General features: G+C 46.7%; 1 protein-coding gene across 1 annotated transcript in view; it reads left to right on the forward strand.

Moving 5' to 3' along the window:
* KCTD1 (potassium channel tetramerization domain containing 1) overlaps positions 1-21,470 on the forward strand; it is a 100,137-nt gene extending 78,667 nt beyond the window's left edge. The window contains exons 4-5 of the mRNA XM_068993927.1: positions 16,525-16,830; positions 21,208-21,470. Of these exons, the coding sequence (XP_068850028.1) occupies positions 16,525-16,830; positions 21,208-21,366 (465 nt within the window). The 3' untranslated portion in view covers positions 21,367-21,470. The remainder of the gene's footprint in view (positions 1-16,524; positions 16,831-21,207) is intronic.
* The last annotated feature ends 335 nt before the right edge of the window (positions 21,471-21,805 follow it).

Here is a 21,805-nt window from a genome sequence, read left to right on the forward strand (position 1 = left end):
CTAATAGATGCTAAAATACACATGTAGATCAATGGAAAAAAACAGGATTGGGAGAGAGATGTGTGTGTATGTTGGAATTTGATATATCATCAATGTGGTATTTCAAATTGGTGGGAAATGAAAAGAATAGTCAGTAATTGGCACTGAGACAGCTGAAACCAAGACCTTTGGAAAAAATGTAAAGCCAGAGCCCTGTCTGTATCATAAGTTAGTAGAAATTCCAGGGATAAACATAAAACGTAAAGCTATAGAAGTATTAGAAGAAAATAAAAAGAAATTCCACAAAAGTATAATTGTTAGGCAGAGAAGACCTACTTGAGCAAAATTTAACTACCCAGAAGGCATCCTTAAAAAAAGACAAAAACTTGTTGATTTAAAGACACTGTATACAAATAAAACACAAGTGTCAGATGAGGAGAAATATTTACAGTGAAAAATTAATATCCATCATAAAAGAGCTCTTAAACATCTACAATATTCTGGCCACCTGATGTGAAGAACTGACTCTATGGAAAAGACCCTGTTGCTAGGAAAGATTGAAGGCAGGAGAAGGGGACGACAGAGGATGGGATGGTTGGATGGCATCACTGACTCAAAAGACATGAGTTTGAGCCAACTCTAGGAGTTGATGACGGACAGGGAGGCCTGGAGTCCATGGGGTCGCAAAGAGTCAGACACAACTGAGCAAGTGAACTGAACTGAAACATCTACAAGAAACATGGAAACAACCCAATGGAAAACATTTAAAAATATATACAAGTTTCTCAAAAGAATAGAAATTTCCACTAAATGTGTGAAAATATATTCAATCTCTTTAGTATCAAAGAAGCAGAACTTAAATATATATCAGATTGGCCAATCTGGCAAAACTTTATATCAGGTTGGCAAAAATTTAAAACATTGGTAATACATAGTATTGAGGAACAGTGTGGTTGGGAGTGAAAACTATTAAATGTTTTTGGAAGACAATTTAGTGGTAGTGCTGTGTGCTTATTCACTCAGTCGTATCTGACTCATTGCAACCCCATGGACTAAAGCCTGCCAAGCTCCTCTGTTTATGGTGATTCTCCAGGCAAGAGTACTGGAGTGGGTTGCCATGCCCTCCTCCAGAGGAATGTTCCCAATGCAAGGGTCAAACTCAGGTCTGTCTCATTGCAGGTGGATTCTTGCAATCCAGGGAAGCCCAAGATATCGTATTGAGGAACAGTGTGGTTGGGAGTGAAAACTATTAAATACTTTTGGAGGACAATTTAGTGGTAGTTTCAAAATTTTTAAATTATAGCAATTTCATGTCTATTCATTTCTAGAAGTAACACATAAATATTCAGATATATGTACTTGGAATGTTTAACAATTCCATGTCTTTTCATTTATTTCTAGAAATAACATAAATATTCAAAGATACATGTACATAGAACATTTACTATAGTTATATTTGTTATAGCAAAACGACACAATTAAAAATACTTCACAATGGCAGATGGTTGCAAAATATTATAGAATATTCATACTATGGATTAGTTGATGTATGGGGAAAAAAACAAGATTTTATTCAATGAAAATATTAAGTTGTAGAATATGTATAGTATGTTTCTATTCATGTAAAAATTATGCATGCTGCTGCTGCTGCTAAATCGCTTCAGTCGTGTCCGACTCTGTGCGACCCCATAGACAGCAGCCGACCAAGCTCCCCCGTCCCTGGGAGTCTCCAGGCAAGAACACTGGAGGGGGTTGCCATATCCTTCTCCAAAGCATGAAAGTGAAAAGTGAAAGTGAAGTCGCTCAGTCATGTCTGACTCTTAGCGACCCCATGGACTGCAGCCTACCAGACTCCTCCATCCATGGCATTTTCCAGGCAAGAGTACTGGAGTGGGGTGCCAAAATTATGCATATATGTGTATAAATAGATAGAAAATTATATAGAAGTGCCAAGTCATGTCCGACTCTGTGCAATCCCAAGGACTGTATCCCTCCAGGCTCCTCTGTCCATGGGATTCTTCAGGCAAGAATACTGGAGTGGGTTGCCATTTCCTCCTCAGGGGATCTTTCTGATCCAGGGATCAAACCCGGATCTCTTTCATCTCCTGCACTGGCAGGTGGGTTCTTTACCACTGAACCAAGAGAAGAATAGATCTTAAAATTAACAGGGATCTGAAGGGCCTCTCATCCACCCTCTCCTTCAGGACTTTGAACAGTGGGGCCTGTGCCAGGCATGATTACCCATATGGAAAAGAGCATAGAAGAGTCGTGTCATGTACACGTCGCTTCCATGAGAACAATATACACTTGGCAGAAAACTAAGAGTAATAACTGCAGTGAGCGTGTGGAGCTCCCTGCAGCCCTGGAATGAGTTGGAGGAATTCTCCTGGCCCTGCTGCTCCCCAGTCAGTGGCAGTTCCTGGGAACCTTCCAGAGCCGGCCTCTCTTGGTGTTGAGCCCAGTTCCAGCGTTTACAGATGTGGGAAGTTGGTTTGTGCAACGTGGCTCCTAAGTGAAAGTTGGCAGCTTTATCAGTGATGGTCTCTTCCAACTCGGAAAGGAAACTGTCTTGCGGGTCTGTAATATGGCGCCTTACTAGGCGGTTTTCAAGGGTGCTCTTCACATGCTTCTCTCCACGTGCCCTTTCCTGCCAGCCCGCGAGTCTTCTTTTTTCTTGGCAGGGGCCGGGGGATAGTTGGCCATGAGTCATGCAGGATCTTACCTCCCCAACCAGAGATTGAACCCACAGCCCCTGCATTGGAATGTGAAGTCTTAACCACTGGACCACCAGGGAGGTCTCCAGAGGGCAAGTCTTCTGTCTCCAGCCCTCAGCCTAGAGCTGGGGACACACCTGCTCAGCCAAGCAGAGCCAGCCAGTAGATGGTAGACAGCAGGCCTCATGTTTCCGGGCCCACCGGCTGCAGAGTTGAACATCTCCACCCGCTTCCCACACCAGCTTCCATGGAAGAAGGTGAAAGAGGAAGAAAGTAAGGGCTGCTGCTAGAAAGCAGGCAGAGGCCCCCCGTGGAGATGCACAGAAGTAAAGGGAGGAGTGAGGGAGGGGAGAGGTGGCTGCGCGAGGGTGGGGGATTTGGGGGTGACCCCAGCCTCTCTGCAGACCCAGAGCCCCAGGTGGCAGGCGTTAGGGCTGGTAGAGCAAGTCGGGCCAGTAGAGAAAGGACGCCAAGTATGATACCCGGGCAGCCACTGGACCAAAGGTGCTTACCCTCTGATGTTTTCCTAGAAGGAAGGCACTGGGACTTGGGAAGGGGGTAGAGGAGAAATGTCACCTTTATTTCTCTTTTTCAGAACCTTTACCTAGATCGTTCATGGCCTCTTTAACCTGAGCTGCCCACCCAGGAGCTGGCCAGGCCCGCCTCCTCATCCCCACTACCAAACCAGCTCCTCTTCCTTTGTGTCCTATCTCAGGAAAATGCCAGAATCTGCCTTTCTGCTCCAGTCCCGCCCCTCCCACATCCATCCATCCATCGGCCCATAGAACGCTCCAGATACTTCTGGAATCAATCCACACCTCTTATCCCCGCTCCCTGGTCCAAGGTCCGGCAGCTCAGATGACTCATCACTGGTCTCCTCTCTTCCACCCTTACTCCTTTTCCTCCACTCTCCATGTTGAAACCAGGAGACACTTCTTTTCATTAAACTTTCTGGGATCATTGCAGATCCTCATGAAATTGTCAGAAACAGTAGAGGGATCCCAGTTCCCCCTGGTGTAACTTCTTGCTGAATCTTACCGCAGCCTCGCAGCGGGATGTCGACCCTGATGCGGTCAAGGTCAAAACACTTCCATCATGGCCAGGTCCCCTCCTGTTGCCCCTCTATGGCCATGCCTTTGTCCCTGTTCCCTCCCTATATCTCCCACCCCACCTCTCACCTAGGGACACTTATAAAAAACAAACTGCATTGTGACTTGCTCCTGCTTCAGACTCACTCTGCAGGGGCTTCCCATTCATTGCTCATGGAGCAAAGCAGCACAGCCCTGTCAGAGCCCCCGAGACCCCTGCCCATTTGGCTCTTACACCCGTGCCCCACCATCTTCTTGTCCCCCTTCAGAGCAGACTGCTCCGTCTGTCTGATGCTCTTTCCCTGACCTTGATTTATCACTTCTGGTTGTTTAGTCCCTAAGTCCTGTCCGACTCTTTTGCGACTCCATGGACAGCAGCCCTCCAGGCTCCTCTGTCCATGAGATTTCCCAGGCAAGAATACTGGAGTGGGTTGACATTTCCTTCTCCAGGGGATTTTCCCGATCCAGGGATCAAACCCACATCTCTTGCTTGGCAGGTGGACTCTTTATCACTGAACCACCTAGGAAGCCCTATTTATCACTTGCTGCTGCTGCTGCTAAGTCGCTTCAGTCTTGTCCAACTCTGTGCAACCCCATAGATGGCAGCCCACCAGGCTCCCCCGTCCCTGGGATTCTCCAGGCAAGAACACTGGAGTGGGTTGCCATTTCCTTCTGCAATGCATGAGAGTGAAAAGTGAAAGTGAAGTCTCTCAGTCGTGTCCGACTCTTAGCGACCCCATGGACTGCAGCCTACCAGGCTCCTCTGTCCATGGGATTTTCCAGGCAAGAGGACTGCAGTGGGGTGCCATCGCCTTCTCCAAGCCCCTACTCATCCGCAATTAGTGAATGTAGTGCAGGGATCATCATATTCATCACTAAGCCATCCTGTGCCTAGGCTAGCTTAGATTTGCCTGTATCCCCAATTTTCCATGGTCACACACAGTGTATTTGTAATTATTTTTCTCTCTTTGTTTATCACTATGTACCCAGCTATATGGGCTTCCCAGGTGGTGCTGTTGCTGCTGCTAAGTCACTTCAGTTGTGTCCGACTCTGCGACTCCATAGACGGCAGCCCACCAGGCTCCCCCGTCCCTGGGATTCTCCAGGCAAGAACACTGGAGTGGGTTGCCATTGCCTTCTCCAGGTGGTGCTAGTGGTAGAGAACTCACCTGCCAATGCAGGAGACTTAAGAGATGTGAGTGCTCTGACAGTCACCTTGTGACCCTGAGGTGACAAGCATGAGGCCAGAACGTCAACACTGAAGATGACAAAACAGAAAGACAGCGTCCTGTCCCTGATAACATCACTGGGCAGATACCACTGCCAACAGCCAGGGACCTCTGACTTCTCATGTGAGAAAAACAAGTCTCCCTTAGTTTAAGGTGCTGTTGACTGGCTATTTCGATGCTTGTGGCTGATGTTTAATATCACAGTTGTGTGCACGCGCGTGTGCTCAGTGACTTCAGTCGTGTTCGACTCTTTGTGACCCAATGGGCTGCAGCCTACCAGGCTCCTCTGTCCATGGGATTTCCCAGGCAAGCCAGTGTGCCTCAGGTTGGCTAGGCCCTCATGCCACAACTGCCGAGCCCAGTCACCTCACCCAGAGATCCTGTGTGCTGCAGCTAAGACCCAATGCAGCCAAAAATAAAATAAATAAAAATATTTTAAAACCTTATAGGACTAAATGGAAAATATAAAGCCTGTATGTATGTAACATCATCCTAAGCCACTTGTGTGGCTAATATATTAATTTATAATTTCCATTATTAAAAGAGATACAGATGCCAGAGAATATAAAGCAATTTATGGTGAATCACAGTGAGAAACTGGTAATAGCCATGAGTTTCTAGTTGCATTCTGTTCCAAAAACAGAGCTAGGCATTTTAAACACATTTAAATGTCGCAGGCATTATTTTTTCCTCCAAGAACATTCAAGTTAGACCTTCAGAAAGACTGCATGGGAGTTAAGCTGTGACCTATTCCAGAGGACAGTTCCTTGAGGACTCAACCTGTCACCCCCCTGGTGAGGATGGGATGGGTGCTTCTCTGCACCGTGGTGCTCCCTTGGGATTCCAGAGCCCTGGAAGACCTGTCATTCATCAAGGCTAAGCACAGAACACACCCTTTAATTGCCTATGGATTCAACTGTAGCCCACGCTTGGGGGAAGACAAAAAGTGCTTCAGATGAACCTCACGTGTCCCAGAGTTCTGAAATGTTTCCCGCAGAACCTCTGGGTGACAGGCTGTAAAATACAGGGAGTCGGGAACCTGGTGGAGCAGAAGGAGAACAGGAGCTGTACTGGCTGATGATGGGAGCGTGTGTACCACAGATCGTGTGAATCACAAGTGCAGGCACACGCAGACGGCTCATCCTGCCCCTTCCTGAGCAGTACAGTAGTGCTTTCTTCCTCGGCAGAGTTTATTTCCTAACCTTGGGAAAAGGATACAGCATCCATCTCTCTTCCTGGTTTTGCAGGGAACACATTCCTTGATTACCTGCCCCCCTACCCCTCCCCCACCGACCCCCACCCCCACCCCCTGTCTCCAGCTGTTTGATGCTGGCTTGAGCACATTTCTGTGATCTCGAAATCACAGCATCCTCAGCCCCTGAAAATCTCATTCTGCAAATGTGCTGTCTGAGCCAGATACCCATTTAACAATTTAGATAATTTCATACTTCAGAACACCACTTAAGTGGCAGCTGCTTGTGCCTTGCTCCCACTGAAAGATGTTGGAATCTCTTCTCTAGATAAGTGATTGTACAACTCTCTGCTGGGTTTTATTGAGAAGACTGTCCGTCTTCCCTTCATTTCCCGCCCCCCACTTCCATTACACTGACTCATTCATCATTGTTCTCTTTTCTGCTCACACCCATGCATGCATAGGTGTGTGAGGGTACACACATGCATATGCACACATGCATGCATGTACGTAAGCACACATTTGTGATTCCCACTTCATCAGGAGTCCAGAGCTTTAGTTCCTTTTTTTAACGGGGAACCACAAAATTATCCCTCTCAAGGCTTCTATTTTGAACATCTTTGGTAGGTGTCCACCATGTTGATGACATCCCTTTTGGTATCTGATGAACGTCTAGCCTTCTTAGATAAAGAAAAATGTGCCAGCTTAAGTAAAGAAAAATTTGCCAGCTTAAATCCCCAACTTACCTCTTCCTGGCTTAAGTTCAAAAGTCTATTAGTTGTTTCTAATAGCTATTTAATATTGTAGAAAAAGCATATGTACACTGTAGACAATTTGAAAATATAGATAAGCAAAAAAAAAAGTTTTAACAGTATATCCCACTCAGAGATTGCTGATGTTATTGATAAAACCTGAGTGCATAGACTTCTGGGTCTTTTTCTATGCTTATTTCAGATAATATCTCTATCTTTCCATTTTAGTAAATTTTATTTCCTCTAATTATGCAACCATATTCACATTTCCATGGTTGACCCCAAAAATGTCTTTTCTATTTGGTTTTCCTGAGTTGATATCTCATCCAAGACTTCACTGAATCTAGTTATGTCCATACCTTTTTATTATCTCATATAATACCATTTTGGGGGCTTCCCTGGTGGCTCAGCAGTAAAGAATCCATCTCCCAAGCAGGAGACACGGATTCAATCCCTAGGTCAGGAAGATCCCCTGAGGAGGAAATGGCAACCCACTCCAGTATTCTTGCCTGGAGAATCCCATGGACAGAGGAGCCTGGTGGGCTACAGTCTATGGGTTGCAAAGAGTTGGACGCAACTACGCAATTGAGCATGCACGCACATAGTTCCGTTTTTGTATGATGCTGACTTGCTAAAAGAGACTGGCCAGTTGCCCTATGGAATGTCCCACCATCTGAATTTGCCTGGTTGCCTGATTATGGGAGCTCATTACTCTAGCTTCTCGTTTCTCATAAACTGCAACGTGTATCTAAAGATTTGATAGGTTTAAGTGTACACTTTAGGCTTCCTTTTGGAAAGTTAGAGAGTTGAGAGTGGAGATAGTGGCAGGGAGAGAAGGGACTTCGCCACCGCCTGTGTTTCCTTTACTGGCCATCATTTAAATCATAGGCTGGGCATCCTTGCCCCAGGAAAACAAGAGTGGTCAGGAGGAGCCGGAAGCCAACGGCACTGAACAGGGAGGAAGCCTCCTGGCAAGAAGTCCCAAGTAGCAAGGGAAATGCAAATGCAGTAAGTGGACCAGTCGTTCCAGGCTTTGAGGAAAAGAAAGGCGTATGGGGGTGGGGACGGGAATAGGCGAGGCACAGAGGGGTTTTAGGGCAGTGAAACCGCCTTGTATGATATTATAATGGTGGATACATGTCATCAGACATTTGTTTAAACTCACACAATGGCAAACAGCAAGAGTGAACCCTAATGAGGACTTTGAGTGGGTATGTGGGTCAGTGTAGGTCCATAGATTGTGACACGTGGTCCCCTCATGAGGGATGTCAAAGTTGGGGGAGGCTGTTCATGTGTAGGGTTAAGGGGACACGTGGGAAATCTCTATACTTTGTGCTCTATTTTGCCCTGAACAAAACTGCTCTAAAAAATCAGTATGGGGAGGAAGGGAGGGAGGGTTGCAGAGCCAGGGAAATTAAGAATTTTAGAAGTCCCAAACCTCCAACACTGAAAAAACTGTGGTGGCCCACGCTCTCAAAAAATATTTTTTTAAGGAAAGTTTTATGGGGATCTGTTTTTTGTTTATGATAACTACTGCATGAATGCTCTTGATGAAATGTAATATAAAAAAAACTTTCATTTCCCCTCATTTTCTTGGCACCTCCTCTTGGCAAGTGCCCTGATACATACACGCCCTGCCATCTTAGGAAGCAAGCCGAGGGATCCCATGGCCCAGGAACAGGATCCCATGGCCCAGGAGCAGGATCCCATGTCCCGAGCGTGGGTAGGAGGAGGGCTTCTAGATCTCTGTGGGGGGAGCTGGGCGCATTTCCCACCAAAAAGCCTTCGCAATGCCCACAGTGCCTAGCTTGGCAGCTTCACATAGACAAGTCTTAGAATGCATGAATGAGTGGCTGAGTTGCCTTTTGAGTGGAAGGACCCATAAAACTTCAGGTACCTTAGGAGTGAGATAAGCCTTTGAACTTTTTTGTGGAACTGGAAGCTGCGTGTTGAGGCTGCGTAATGGCCCCCAAAGGCGTCTGCATTCTAATCCCCAGAACCTGTGAGTGTCACCTTACCTGCCATAAAGAGACCATGCAGATGTGATTAAGTTTAAGAGCCAGTGAGCTGGGGAGATTATCCATGATAATCCAGGCGGGCCCAGTGGAACCACAGGAGTTTTCAGAAGTGAAAGAGGAAGGCAGGAGGTCAGAGGCAGAGAAGAGGTGAGGAAGGAAGCGGTGTGATGGCTGGACAGGAGCCAGGGGGACAGGGCTGCCTCTGGAAGCTGGAAAATATTTTCCCCTCGCCTCCGGAAGGAAAGTGGCCCTGCCAACACCCCGACTTTAGCCCCGGGAGACCCATTTCAGAATTGTGACCTCCAGAACTCTTAAGAGAATAAATCTGTGCTGTTTCCAACCAGCAAATTTGTGGTAATCTCTGACGGCAGCAGTAGGAAAGCAGTGCACTGCGTATATCACTTTCCTCCCTGTAGGAAAAATGTCTTCTGAATTCAAATATTTAATCAAGGAATAAACTTTTGAAACATGGCCCATATGCCTCTTAGAGTCTGCTCACATTTACTTTCCTGTTCTGTGTACCTCTCTCCGGGGTCTCAGGGAAGCTCAGTGGAGTCACCTGTAAAATGAGATCTGGATCTTTCTGCTTCTCAAAACTATTGCAAATCTCAGAAAATTTTTTTAATTTAAAAAATGTGTGTTCTAGGACTTTAAAATTATTTCAGCATGAAAAGGTCTGTTAATAACCTCTCTTTTACTGAGAGATATGAGAGATACTGAGAGGCTGAGAGATATGGTTGATGCTGTCTTAATGAGAAAAGGTAACATCGGCCTGGGAGTGGAGAAGGTGATGGCATCTAGAACATTCTGGACTCACTTTGCTGAAAGCAGAGGCGATGCTTTGGATTCGCTTCCTGCATAAGAAGAACTGGGGCCAAACCTGCTATGGTTCTGTAAACACCTCACCTGCCCGTCTCCAGGAGGCTGAGTCGTCCAGAGTTTGCAAGAGTTGACAAAAGGAAGGCAGACATCATCAGATAGGAACTGAGGCTTCAGGGAAAATGACTTCAAAAGAGATTGAGAGACCAAAGAGATAACCACAAGGCCAGAAAGCCTAAAAGGAAACAGGATAATCTCTAAAATATGTGAAATTGAGACAGTATAATTGTGTGATTGCTATTGAGGAAAGAAAGGAGAGTGGAGGTGGAGGCGGGCTGTTCTGCAGGGAGTTCTCTGATGAGATGGGAGGCAGCGTTAGGAAGCAAAGAGAAGTGAAAGTCGCTCAGTTGTGTCCGACTCTTTGCGACCCCATGGACTGTAGCGTTCATGGAATTCTCCAGGCCAGAATACTGGAATGGGTAGCCTTTCCCTTCTCCAGGGGATCTTTCGAACCCAGGTCTCCTGCATTGCAGGCAGATTCTTTACCAGCTGAGCCACAAGGGAAACCCAGGAAGCAGAGGACTGATACAAAGGAGCCTGCCTAGAAAAAGATGGCAAGCGTGAGCTTAGCCATGCAGGAGATGGTAACAACAGAAGTGACCTTTTTGGTTCTAGGGCTGACGGAGGACCATGCTGGGAGGCAAGCTGGCATGGGGAGCTGATAGCTGCACCAGGCGCATGTGCTCAGCCCTTCTCCAGCCTTCACTCCCCCAGCGCGAAAGGTGGCTCCGCCCTGCAGATCAGCGGAAAAGGAGGAACTGGGGCCAAGGTAGTCAAAAGAGACTAAAAGAACACCAGGCGGCTTGAGGTGGTTCAAGGCTAGGTCCATGAGATGACGTCCCATCTGCCGGTTGACCTTCAGAGGAACCCTTTTAATCCTTCACTTGAATGACCCCTAGCAGGATCCTTGAGACATCACTGAGCAGGGCCAAAATCCTGATAAGGGCCAGTGTTTCCCTAATTTTCCCAAATAATGATAACTGAGCAATGGCACCCCACTCCAGTACTCGTGCCTGGAAAATCCCATGGACAGAGAAGCCTGGTAAGCTGCAGTCCATGGGGTCGCTACAAGTCGGACACAACTGAGCGACTTCATTTTCTCTTTTCACTTTCATGCATTGGAGCAGGAAATGGCAACCCACTCCAGCATTCTTGCCTGGAGAATCCCAGGGACGAGAGAGCCTGGTGGGCTGCCGTCTATAGGGTCGCGCAGAATTGGACACGACTGAAGCGACTCAGCAACAGTGAGCAACTTAGGTAGAAAGGGGCTGTCAGTCTTTGGGCAGATTTCAGAATGGATTACTACACACCTGGCTTGTGAACTCAGAGATAAAAAAAAGAGGCGGTCCAAGTCAGTGTAGGGGACTTGTAACCCAAGTCCTTTAGTCTCATTACTTTGGGGTTATGGTAGACAAACTTGCAGGTCTGGGCTTTGTCATGGAGACAGACTCATAGTTTAGCAGGGTCAGAAGCAACTTGAATGCAATTGATCCCCCTCAAATGACAGATAAGTAGCCTGGAGCCCTAAACAGTTACGCGGAGTCTCTGGCAATATGGCAGCTTGGAGCCCCTTGCACATCTCCAGCCTTCCCCACGAAGTCCCACCCAAATGCACAGTATTTCCGAAAGGTGTCTAACAGATGTCACAGTTATGAGCTGGATTATAGGTTGTATAACCACTTGGCATTCTGAACCTAGAGACTAAATTTATGACCCAAGAGTCAGCTTGAACAAAGGCCTGTAGGTACCCCTGTCCTCTCTGTACTTTAAAAAATGATTCACACATAGAAACAAAACACCCAGTTCAAAATGACACCAAAAAATGAGAGGGAGACCAAGAACGTTGGGTAAAAGAATCTGAATTTTCTTGTTACACTGGAACAAGTCCAGAATCTCCAGTATGTAATTTAAAGAGGGATAAGTAATAGAGGATTTAAAATTGTTCACAAATGCTGAATGAGGGAGATCTAGCTGTGCAAAAAAAGGTGTAGGAATTTCACTCTGAGGAAATGTGAATAGAGTAATGGGACTTTGGGGCTTCCAGGAAAACTAATAGGACCTTATGCTGTGTGGAGGGCAGAATAAGGCCTCCCAAAGGCATCCGTGGGGACCTCCCAGTGGTCCAGTCTTAACAACTTCGCCTTCCAAAGCAGGGAGTATGGGTTCCATACTGGTTGGGAAGCTAAGATTGGTCAGGAAGCTAAGATTCCACATGCCAAGAAACCAAAACGTAAAACAGAAGCAGTATTGTAACAAATTCAGTAAAGACTTTTAAAATGGCCCACATCAAAAAATCTTTTAAAAAGATTTTTTTAAAAAAAGACATCCATGTCCTCATTCCTGGAAGCTATGAGGATGTCACCTCACATGGTAATAGGTCCTTTGCAGGTGTGATTAGATTAAGGATCTTGAGATGGGAATATTATCTTGGATAATCCAGGTGAAGCCAACGTACTCAAAGGTCCTTACAAGTGAAAGAAGGAGGTGAAGGGTCAGAGTAAGAGGAGGCGATGGGACAATGGAAGCAGAGGGGGCCGTGGTGCTGGACCAGAAGCCGAGGGTTGCAGGCCACCTCCGGAAGCCAGAAAAGCCAGGGAAATGGATTCTCCCATAGAGCCTCCAGGATAAACACAGCTGTGATGACCCAACTTGGACTTCTGATTTCCGGAACAGGAGAATAAACAAGTGCTGCTTTAAACTACTAAATAGGTGCTAATCGTTACCACAGCAACTGAGAACTAACGCAGACTGAATTCACGGTGGCTTCAGTGTCCAGCCAGGTTGTATGAAGGTTGATGATGCGCTCTTTAGAGCATGTCTGAAATGTTAGGTTCTGTTCTGGTCTGGGTGTTAGGAAGGCTGTTGGGAAGTTCAAGTACAAGTGAGCCTTGAACAGTGTGAGAATTAGGAGCGCCAACCCTGCATGCAGCTGGCCCCCTCCCTGTGTCTGTAGTTTTGCCTCCGCAGATTCAACCAAACCGCAGATCATGTAGCATCATGGTACATAGTGGGAGAATCCCATCTGTAAGTGGGCCCCATGTAGTTCAAAGCTGTATTAAGGGCCAGTTGTAGCTACCAGACGTTGAAGAACTTTGAAGTCCTAACAAATGATTAGGAGCTGAAACAATTGGGTGTCTTCAGCCTGAATAATATTAGGACATAACAGTTATCTTCAAATGTTTGAAGGGTTAACTTGTCAAAGATTAAGATGGCTGAAACTCCAGAGGGTGGAATTAAGAACAAGTAAGTTGAAGTTAACAGGAAATTCAGGTCATTCTAACGAAGACATTTACAACAATCAGAGCTGCAAACAAAGTAAATGCTGTGCCTTATTAGGTGATAAGCATCAAACATTCAGTCAGGTTGAGTGATCATAAGTCAGTGATGTTAGAAAGGATTCCTGCGCAGGGTCAAGGCTGGTCAAGAAGACTGCTGTGAGCACCTTTAAGATTTGCAGACTTGGCCTTTCCTGGTGGCTCGGTGGTAAAGAATCCGCCTTCCAGTGCAGGAGACACGGGTTCGATCCCTGATCCGGGAAGATCCCACTTGCCACAGAGCAACAAGCCCTGTGCACCACAGCTGTTGAGTCTGTGCTCTAGAGTCTGGGAACCACAACTACTGAGCCCACACACAACTGCTGAAGCCTCTGTACCCTAGACCCACGCTCTGCAAGAAGAGAAGCCACTGCAACATGAAGCCCCTGCACCGCAACTAGGGAGTAGGCCCCCCTGCTCGCCGCAACTACAGAAATGTCCACACAGCAGTGAAGACTCACAGCCAAAAATAAATAAAAGTATTTAAACGAAACAAAGATTTAAAGACTTGATGGCACCCTTTCAGAAGTCCAGATTCTTTCTTGTGTTAAAACTTGTAATTAAATCTCACAGGGAAATAAAAAGCAGTAGCAGAAGTTCTCACTTCTATCGCTTGTGTAACTAACTCTCAATAATGTTCTTAAATTTCCTTGAGAGCCGTCGTCTTGATGAGTAAGTAAAGTACTAAGGTTGGTATCTCGCAGTTGGTGGCCTTCAAAGACGGCCAGGGCGTGGTAGTGGAGACCCCGGGTGGACTGGGAGGAACCTGCAGACCCCACTCCTACCCTCAGGCTGGGCTGGGCTGAGGGGCTCGGCTCTGCCCTAAGAGCGGCCACGCCTCAGCTTGGTTCTCAACACCAAACTAAACAGCAGCTCCTGTGAGTCAGGAGGCAGAGCAGGTGAAATGAGATGATGGGAGAAAAGGGTGGCTCCCCTGCAGGGAGCCAGGGCTCCCATAGTGATGGGGTTGCTAGGAGACGACAGTAGAGCGGCAGCCCCTTCTGGCGACCTGCGTCCGCGGTTGCAGTTTCTACGCGGCCCGAGTTTCTCTCTTCCAAAGGCAGTGATCCAGCAGGGGCTCACTTGTTCTTTTCCTGCTCCTCCAAACTGTTTTCTCTGGAAGGCTTGAATAATGTCACCGCTGCTATTTGCTAAAAAGAGCAAAGTGCCAAATAAAGCAGTCCCCTGTGGTTACCCTCCCTCCTGCCCCGTCCCGTCTCGAGGCCTCTGGTGGCACTCGGGCCCTGGGCTCAGGCATTGGCTCTCCATGCAAGGCCCCGGGCACCGCCTGCCAGCTCCAGCCTGTTGGAAGGAAGGCAGCATGCCTGTCAGTGATTAAAATGTTCTCAGCCAGCATGTCTGGACAAGCATCCACGTATCTTACAGCCAGAGATGATTGTGGCCATAGTTACGTTTAGACATAATATTGACCTGCTTGATAACATTGTTCCTAAGCTTCTGCCTCCTGCTCGGCCTCTCTTGTCCTCCCATTCCATGGCTTGTGTGTATTTTAATAGAGTTTTTAAGATAAGAGGAAAGAAACCACTCCCGAAGACTGGGTGCCTGTGCTTTCAGAAGTAGGTTAGTTTCCTTTCCTGCACTGCTATCTTTTCTTTTTTTAACTTTTTATTTTACTCTGGAGTATAGCCTATTAACAGCACTGTGATAGTTTCAGGTGGACAGCAAAAGGATTCAGCCATACATAGACATGTATCCATTCTTTCCCAAGGGCTTCCCAGGTGGCCTTAGTGGTAAAGAATCCACCCGCCAGTGTAGGAGACTGAAGAGACTCAGGTTCGATCGCTGGGTCAGGAAGATCCCCTGGAGAAGGGAATGGCAACCCACTCCAGTATTCTTGCCTGGTGAATCCCATAGAGAAGAGCCTGGTGGGCTACAGTCCATGGGGTTGCAAAGAGTTGGACATGACTGAGCATGCACATTCTCCCCTAAACACTCCTCCCATCCAGGCTGCAACATAACATTAAGCAGAGTTCCTGTGGTATACAGTTGGTCCTTGTTATTTATCTCTTTTAAATATAGCAGTGTGTACGTGTCCATCCCAAACTCGCTAACTATCCCTGTGCCCCATTCTTCCCCCCAGCAACTGTAAGATCATTCTCTTAAGTCTGTGAGTCTGTTTCTGTTTTGTAAATAAGTTCATTTGTGCCATTTCTTTTTTAGATTGCCTCATATAAGGGATGTCAGTTGATATTTCTCCTCTGTCTGACTTAACTTCACTCAGTCTGACAATCTCTGGGTCTCTCCACGTTGCTGCAGATGGCACTATTTCATGCTTTTTAATGGCTGAGGAATGTTCCATTGAATGTACGGGCCACACCTTCTTTATCCATTCCTCTGTCGATGGGCGTTGAGGTTGCTTCCGAGTCTCGGCTGCTGTAAACAGTGCTGCAGGGAACACTGGGGCCTGCACCGCCGTCTTGCAGGAGCCCAGGCCGGAGGTTGTCTGCCTCTCTCACTTTGTGATGGGGGCACGGAGAGCTGGCAGAGGTCAGTGCATCGTCCACCAGCCTCTCTCAAACCCTCGCCCATCCATAAGTAGAAGCAGCCGCCCATTCCCTAGCTCTCCACCCCTGCTTGTGCTGTGGCCCTGCCCTCCCCCTCCTCGAGAAGTTCTAGAGCTGCCACTGCGGGTGCCGAGGAGCGTAGACTCAGGGTGAACAGGGCATAGCTATGCCTCTGTCCCCCCAACGCATATGCACGCCCCATCCAGAGGCTATAACGTGGGGTCTCAACAACACAGTCAAACTCTAAATGCGCAAAGGCATTTTCCTACAAAAAGACAAAAGTCTTGGTGAATCCTTTCACACACTAGTTTTCTCGTCGGCAAAATGGGAATAAAAATGATTCCCAAATCACTGGGTAGCTATGGGGATGGTAGGACTTAATTCATGGGAAGTGTCCCACCTAACCCGTATTACCCTTGAGTGCTAAGTCACTTGGTCATGTCCAGCTCTTTGCAACCCCATGGACTGTGGCCCACCAGGCTCCTCTGTCCATGGGATTCTCCTGTCATGATTACTGGAGTGGGTTGCTATTCCCTCCTCCAGGGGATCTTCCCAACACAGGGATCGAACCCTCATCTCTTATGTCTCCTGCATTGGCAGGTGGGTTCTCTACCACTAGTGCCACCTGCGAAGCCCAGTTATTACTCTTAACTCCTGTTATAATCCACTGAATTAATGAGTGAATGCAAATTGTCTCTACAAATAAAAAGTTTACACCCAGATTTGAATATCAAAATAACAGAGGTAAGAAATTCACCCCCCTATATGTGGACATACTCAGTACCTTATGTTTGCATTTTTAAGTATGAGCTACCTTTTTTTTTTCCTTTTAAGGACTACACTTTGTTATATGAAGAGGCAAAATATTTTCAGCTCCAGCCCATGCTGTTGGAGATGGAAAGATGGAAGCAGGACAGAGAAAGTGGCCGCTTTTCAAGGCCCTGCGAGTGCCTCGTGGTGCGTGTGGCCCCAGACCTCGGAGAGAGGATCACACTCAGCGGAGACAAATCCTTGATAGAAGAAGTGTTCCCGGAGATCGGCGACGTGATGTGCAACTCCGTCAACGCGGGCTGGAATCACGACTCGACACACGTCATCAGGTTTCCGCTGAATGGCTACTGTCACCTCAACTCAGTCCAGGTACCTCGTCGTCACGCGCCGTGTGGCTGCCAGGGCCCCTCTCAGTGCTGGTTACTCACCCTTGTCTTCATGGCGTGCGTTTCCTCCAAGGTGCTGGAGACCCCTCACGTGGTAACACTTCTGCCGGGCCGGTGAACTCTTCACCCCTCTACAGCAGGGGTCCCCAGCCTCCAGGATCTGAGGTGGAGCAGATGTGATAATAGGAGAAAAAAAGTGCCCAGTAAATGTAATGCGCTTGAATCCTCCTGAAACCGTCTGCTCCCCCGGTGAGGGGAAAACCTCTCTTCCACAAAAACAGTCCGTGGTGCCGAAAAGGTCAGGGACTGCTGCTCTGTGGCCTTCATTCAGTCATGCCACAAGCATTTACTGAGCGCCTGCTGTGTGCCGGGTGCTGGTATGAACACTGGAGATACAGAGGGAAGGAAACAGGCCACAGCTGTCTTTTCATGGTGGCCGGGCAGTCACCCTCCTAAGTATTAAGCAGGTAGTGAGAAGAGGATGCTGGGGCTGAGTATCCTGGAGGGGTGGGGGGCATCTAGTCCTGAGGCTCCCCAGGTAGGGGCACGTGCTTGATGTATTGAGGAACATCGGGAAAACCAGTGAGGCTTGAAGGCAGTGAAGGTGGGGTGGGGAGTGCTGAGACCCCCAGTGCAGACAGTGGAGGGCCTCACAGAGGGTAGGAAGCACTCAGATTCTTCGTGTTGGTTTTTTTGGGGCTTGATTCCCTTGCTTGTGTGAATCAAATGGAAAGTCATTTGAGGATTTGAGCAAGTCCACATGTTGTAACTCGTATTTGAAAATGAATACTCCAGCGGCAGGTAGAAACCAGGGTGAGCAGGGGGACCAGTTAGAAAGTGGGTCCGAGCAATAACTGAGAAGGGTCCGACTCTGAATGTCTTTTTTCTTTAGCTGTGCCATGCAGGTGTTCCAATGCGCTTTCCCAAACTAGTCCACTCTTTAGTAAAACCAAGCAGGCACACACTTGCCATACGACATACATGTTCACAGTGCCATTGTGGCTTGATGAACAGAATACTGAATGATGTCTTAAAATGGTTGTGTGGGAGGGCTTCCCTGGTGGTCCAGCATTTAGGAATTTGCCTTGCAGTGTGGGGGACTCAGGTTCAATCTCTGGTCAGGAAACGAAGATCCCACGTGTGGCAGGGCAACTAAGACGAGATGCAGCCGAATCAATAAATAAGTCTTTTTTAAAAAGTGGTCCCATGGCCTTGAACAAATTTCAGCTTCTGTTTTCATTTTTATTTTTAAGATGTTTTTGGCCTTGCTGCAAGCTTGTGGGATCTCTGTGCCCCCACCTGGGACTTCCCCATTCAATGGATGCACAGAGTCTTAACCACTGGACTGACACGGAATTCCCACAGTAATTTTTGTTTGTTTGTTTGTTTGTTTGTTTTGTTTGAGGGGCAATCCTCCCACTGCTTAGGGGAATCTTAGTTCCCTGACTAGGACTTGAACCCAAGCCCTCAGCACTGAGAGAGCGCAGTCCTGACCACTGGACCACCCTGAATATCTTGAACGTAGAGCTGGCAAGGTTTTCTGATAATGGCTTCGAGCTACAGGCTAGAAGCCAAGGATGACTATGATTTTTGATGGAGAAAGGGGATGGATGGAATTAGCATCTTTTGAGGTAGAGATGTTTATGGGAGGAGAAGACGACTTAAGGGCAGAATTCAGAAGTTGGGTTTACACAGTGTGAGGGGCCACGTGCCTTAGACACTGGTGGGTGTGATCACTGTTGTAACTGATGTGTGCCAGCCCTGGGCTAAGTGCTTTGTCTTTTTACACCAACCCTAACAGGTTGGCACTATTAATTCTGTCTTGCTGATGAGAAAACAAAGCACACCTGAGTCTTGACTCCAGGTCTGTGTAACTCAGTGGAAATCCATGGGGTGACTTCATTGGAGTGGACCCATGACCTTATTCAGTATTGAGCCAACAAAAACTGCCCCCAGACTCTGAGACTAGAAGCACCCAATACCATTCTGCCTCTTGAGGATGGTTTCCCAGCTGTTTATAGTTTTTGAATTTTGTGAATAGATGGCTGAGAGCAGAACAGCAGGAGACTGCCGACCCTGAGCGCTGGGCGTGCAGGAGGAAGGTACACACCCCAGACGCAGCCCTGGGCTGCACAGGTGCAGAGGCGCAGCTGAGCGCCCGGTGCCGCTCCTGAGCGGGGCCTCCAGAGCCTGAAATCTCTCCCACCCGTGCCCTGCCCCCTGCCCTCTCTAGGCAGCATTTCATCACTTCTCCAGGGACCCGCCCCAGAATAACTATCAGACATTGACAAGCTTGACATGTTGCCCCGTCATTCGAGTCTGATCAGAGGTGGGTTTTCATCTGTGTTAACATCGTCATACGACATGGCCATACTAGCTCCTGCCCCATCTAGAGGACAGGCCCAGTCCTCTAGGTGCTCAGAGGCTTCGGGCTAAGGCACAGGAGCAATGTATCTACTGGAGCGATTTCAATATTCCCAAATGATGACTGACTTTAAGGAATTTTGCTGTTAACAAGTTGATACTTAAAGAAGAATGGCCAAGAAGCATAAGCTGTCTACATTACATGGGAATAAGTTTTACCACCTCCCAGGTAACCTTGGATTGATCATATTGCATAATTATCATATTATGCGTATTAGATCCTCTGGGGAGGCAGCTTAGGAATGTCCTTATAAGAGCAATCCAACAACCTAACAACACTGAGAGACAAATGATATCCGAGATAAGTTCTTTATTGCTCAACTTCCTCTACCTTCCTAATTCCTCTCCTTATCAAGATGAATCCTTTCCAGGGCGGTGATTTGGCCGAGCAAACTAGTGTGTTTCTTGCTGACAAGCTACATTCCTGCCTTTACTGGGGAGATCTTAGAGTGAGCTGTTCTTCACCTTTTTATTCACCTGCCACCAAAACACATCTTCATGTGCTTACTTTTAAACTTAGAGATTGTTTTCTTTATTGTGTCCTTTTGCTGCCTGGTAGGCATATGCATTGTAAATTTATGTACAGAAGTAGATGCTGCAGGGAAGAGTGTTCATTTTGTTCTCATAAGGACTTGCTTGGGTTTTTTTTAATTTGCCAGCATTTGAAGTTTTAATTTTTAGAAAGTATATTCTTGCTTTCCAAACATATCTAATTAGCTGTTTTGCAAAATAGCAGATTATATTCCATGTAAAAGTAGGCACCCCAAAAAATAATAGTTAAAAAAAAGACGTAGTAAGGGATCCACGGTATATCACATTTTGAAAGTTATTTGATAGTACTTCACTTAACTCCAAAAATTAAAAAAAAAAAAATTGAGCCAGGCATTTTTTAAAAGTTATGATTGAATCATCTTGCCTTTAGAGTGGTGTAGAAATAATTTAACTATATCCAGAATTCTGGCAGGGAACATTTGCAAGTCTAATATTTGTTAGATTCCCAAAGAAGCATACTGCTGTAGATCAGTTTCCTGTATTTTTGTGTATGTAAGAGTTGCAAGAACTCTTCCCTGCATTCAAGAGTGTCAGACAAGTAATGACAAACCCAGGGATCTTTCTGGCATTAGGTATTTGGTTTCAAAATCAGATTCCATTTTAAATACCTATTGATGATATGAGAAACTTTTAGATGTTTTCTAATATAGGACATATATAAAGAACCATTGCATTTATTCTGGCCTCTCTGGATGCACACTAGGCAATAAATCTGTTTCAAATGCCACAACTTGAAAAGCTGTAGATAAACCTTGACTGTCTGTAATAGTCCATTTCTTCTGCTGTTGAAATTGTATCAGTCGTCCAGGCTAAAATATATGAACTCAGTGTCAGGCAGTTAGAACAGTGGCTGAATCAAGAGTGGATGAGTTGAGGCTGAATCACTGATGAAGTACATTCAGATAATATCACTGTCTCTCCATAGTCTTTATCATCTCATCGAACATGTTAGTGGTAAATGAGCTTTGAAATGTGAACTCTCCTTCTGCAGACAAGATGGCATTGCAAAAAACATGGGATTTCAGGCCAAAGAGACCTGAGATGGAAACCCAGTTCCATCACTCACTAGGTGTAAGCCTCAGTTTTCTCATCTGTCAAGTGGACCAACTCCACCCGTTATGCCAGGTGGTTGTAATGAGTGAATAACTTGGCACATGTGGAGCTAGCTTATGAAGGCACATTGTAGGTATTAGAAACGTTTGCTTGCTCCCTCCTGCCTTTGAATCCAGAGTCTTGGAAAACAGAAACTCAGAGAGACTCAGGGCTTGGATAAGATGGATTCAAGCTGCACATGATGTCAAACCATGGGACAGTCTTTGGGCTATTTACGTGGCCAAAGGACCTAACTGGCCCCTAACCAGATGCTTGTCTCGACCCCTCACAGGTCCTCGAGAGGTTGCAGCAAAGAGGATTTGAAGTCGTGGGCTCCTGTGGGGGAGGCGTGGACTCATCTCAGTTCAGCGAATACGTCCTGCGGCGGGAACTGAGGCGGACGCCCCGTGGACCCTCTGTCATCCGGATAAAGCAAGAGCCTCTGGACTAGATGGACATATTTCTTCTGCCAAAAGGAGAAAAACATACACCACAAATAACGCAAACACAAAAAGGGACATTCATGTGCAGTTGGGACAGCAAACCGAATCTTGGACCTAAAGTTGAATAAAAGACACATTTATATCCAGTAGAGACCACACCTGTATTCATATGGGAACAATTGGAATAGTGATATCCTCAAGGTGTAAAAAATATATAAATATATATATATATGTCAAAAGGTAGGAAATGCAAAAAGAAAAAAAGTGGTAGCCACAGTTGGTGCTGTGATGGCCGTGAAGTGTCCTGGGCCTCCCGAGGCCTCTGACCAATAAACAAGCCATGAGCAATGAGGACGAATCTCCCTACGGTTTCCATTGCCAACAGCCATCCATTGTTTCTTTTTCCTTTGTCTTTCTTTTTCCTTTGAAAACAAAAACACCTAGAAT

Source organism: Capricornis sumatraensis, chromosome 21 (assembly GCF_032405125.1).
Source record: "Capricornis sumatraensis isolate serow.1 chromosome 21, serow.2, whole genome shotgun sequence".
Lineage (NCBI taxonomy): Eukaryota > Metazoa > Chordata > Mammalia > Artiodactyla > Bovidae > Capricornis > Capricornis sumatraensis.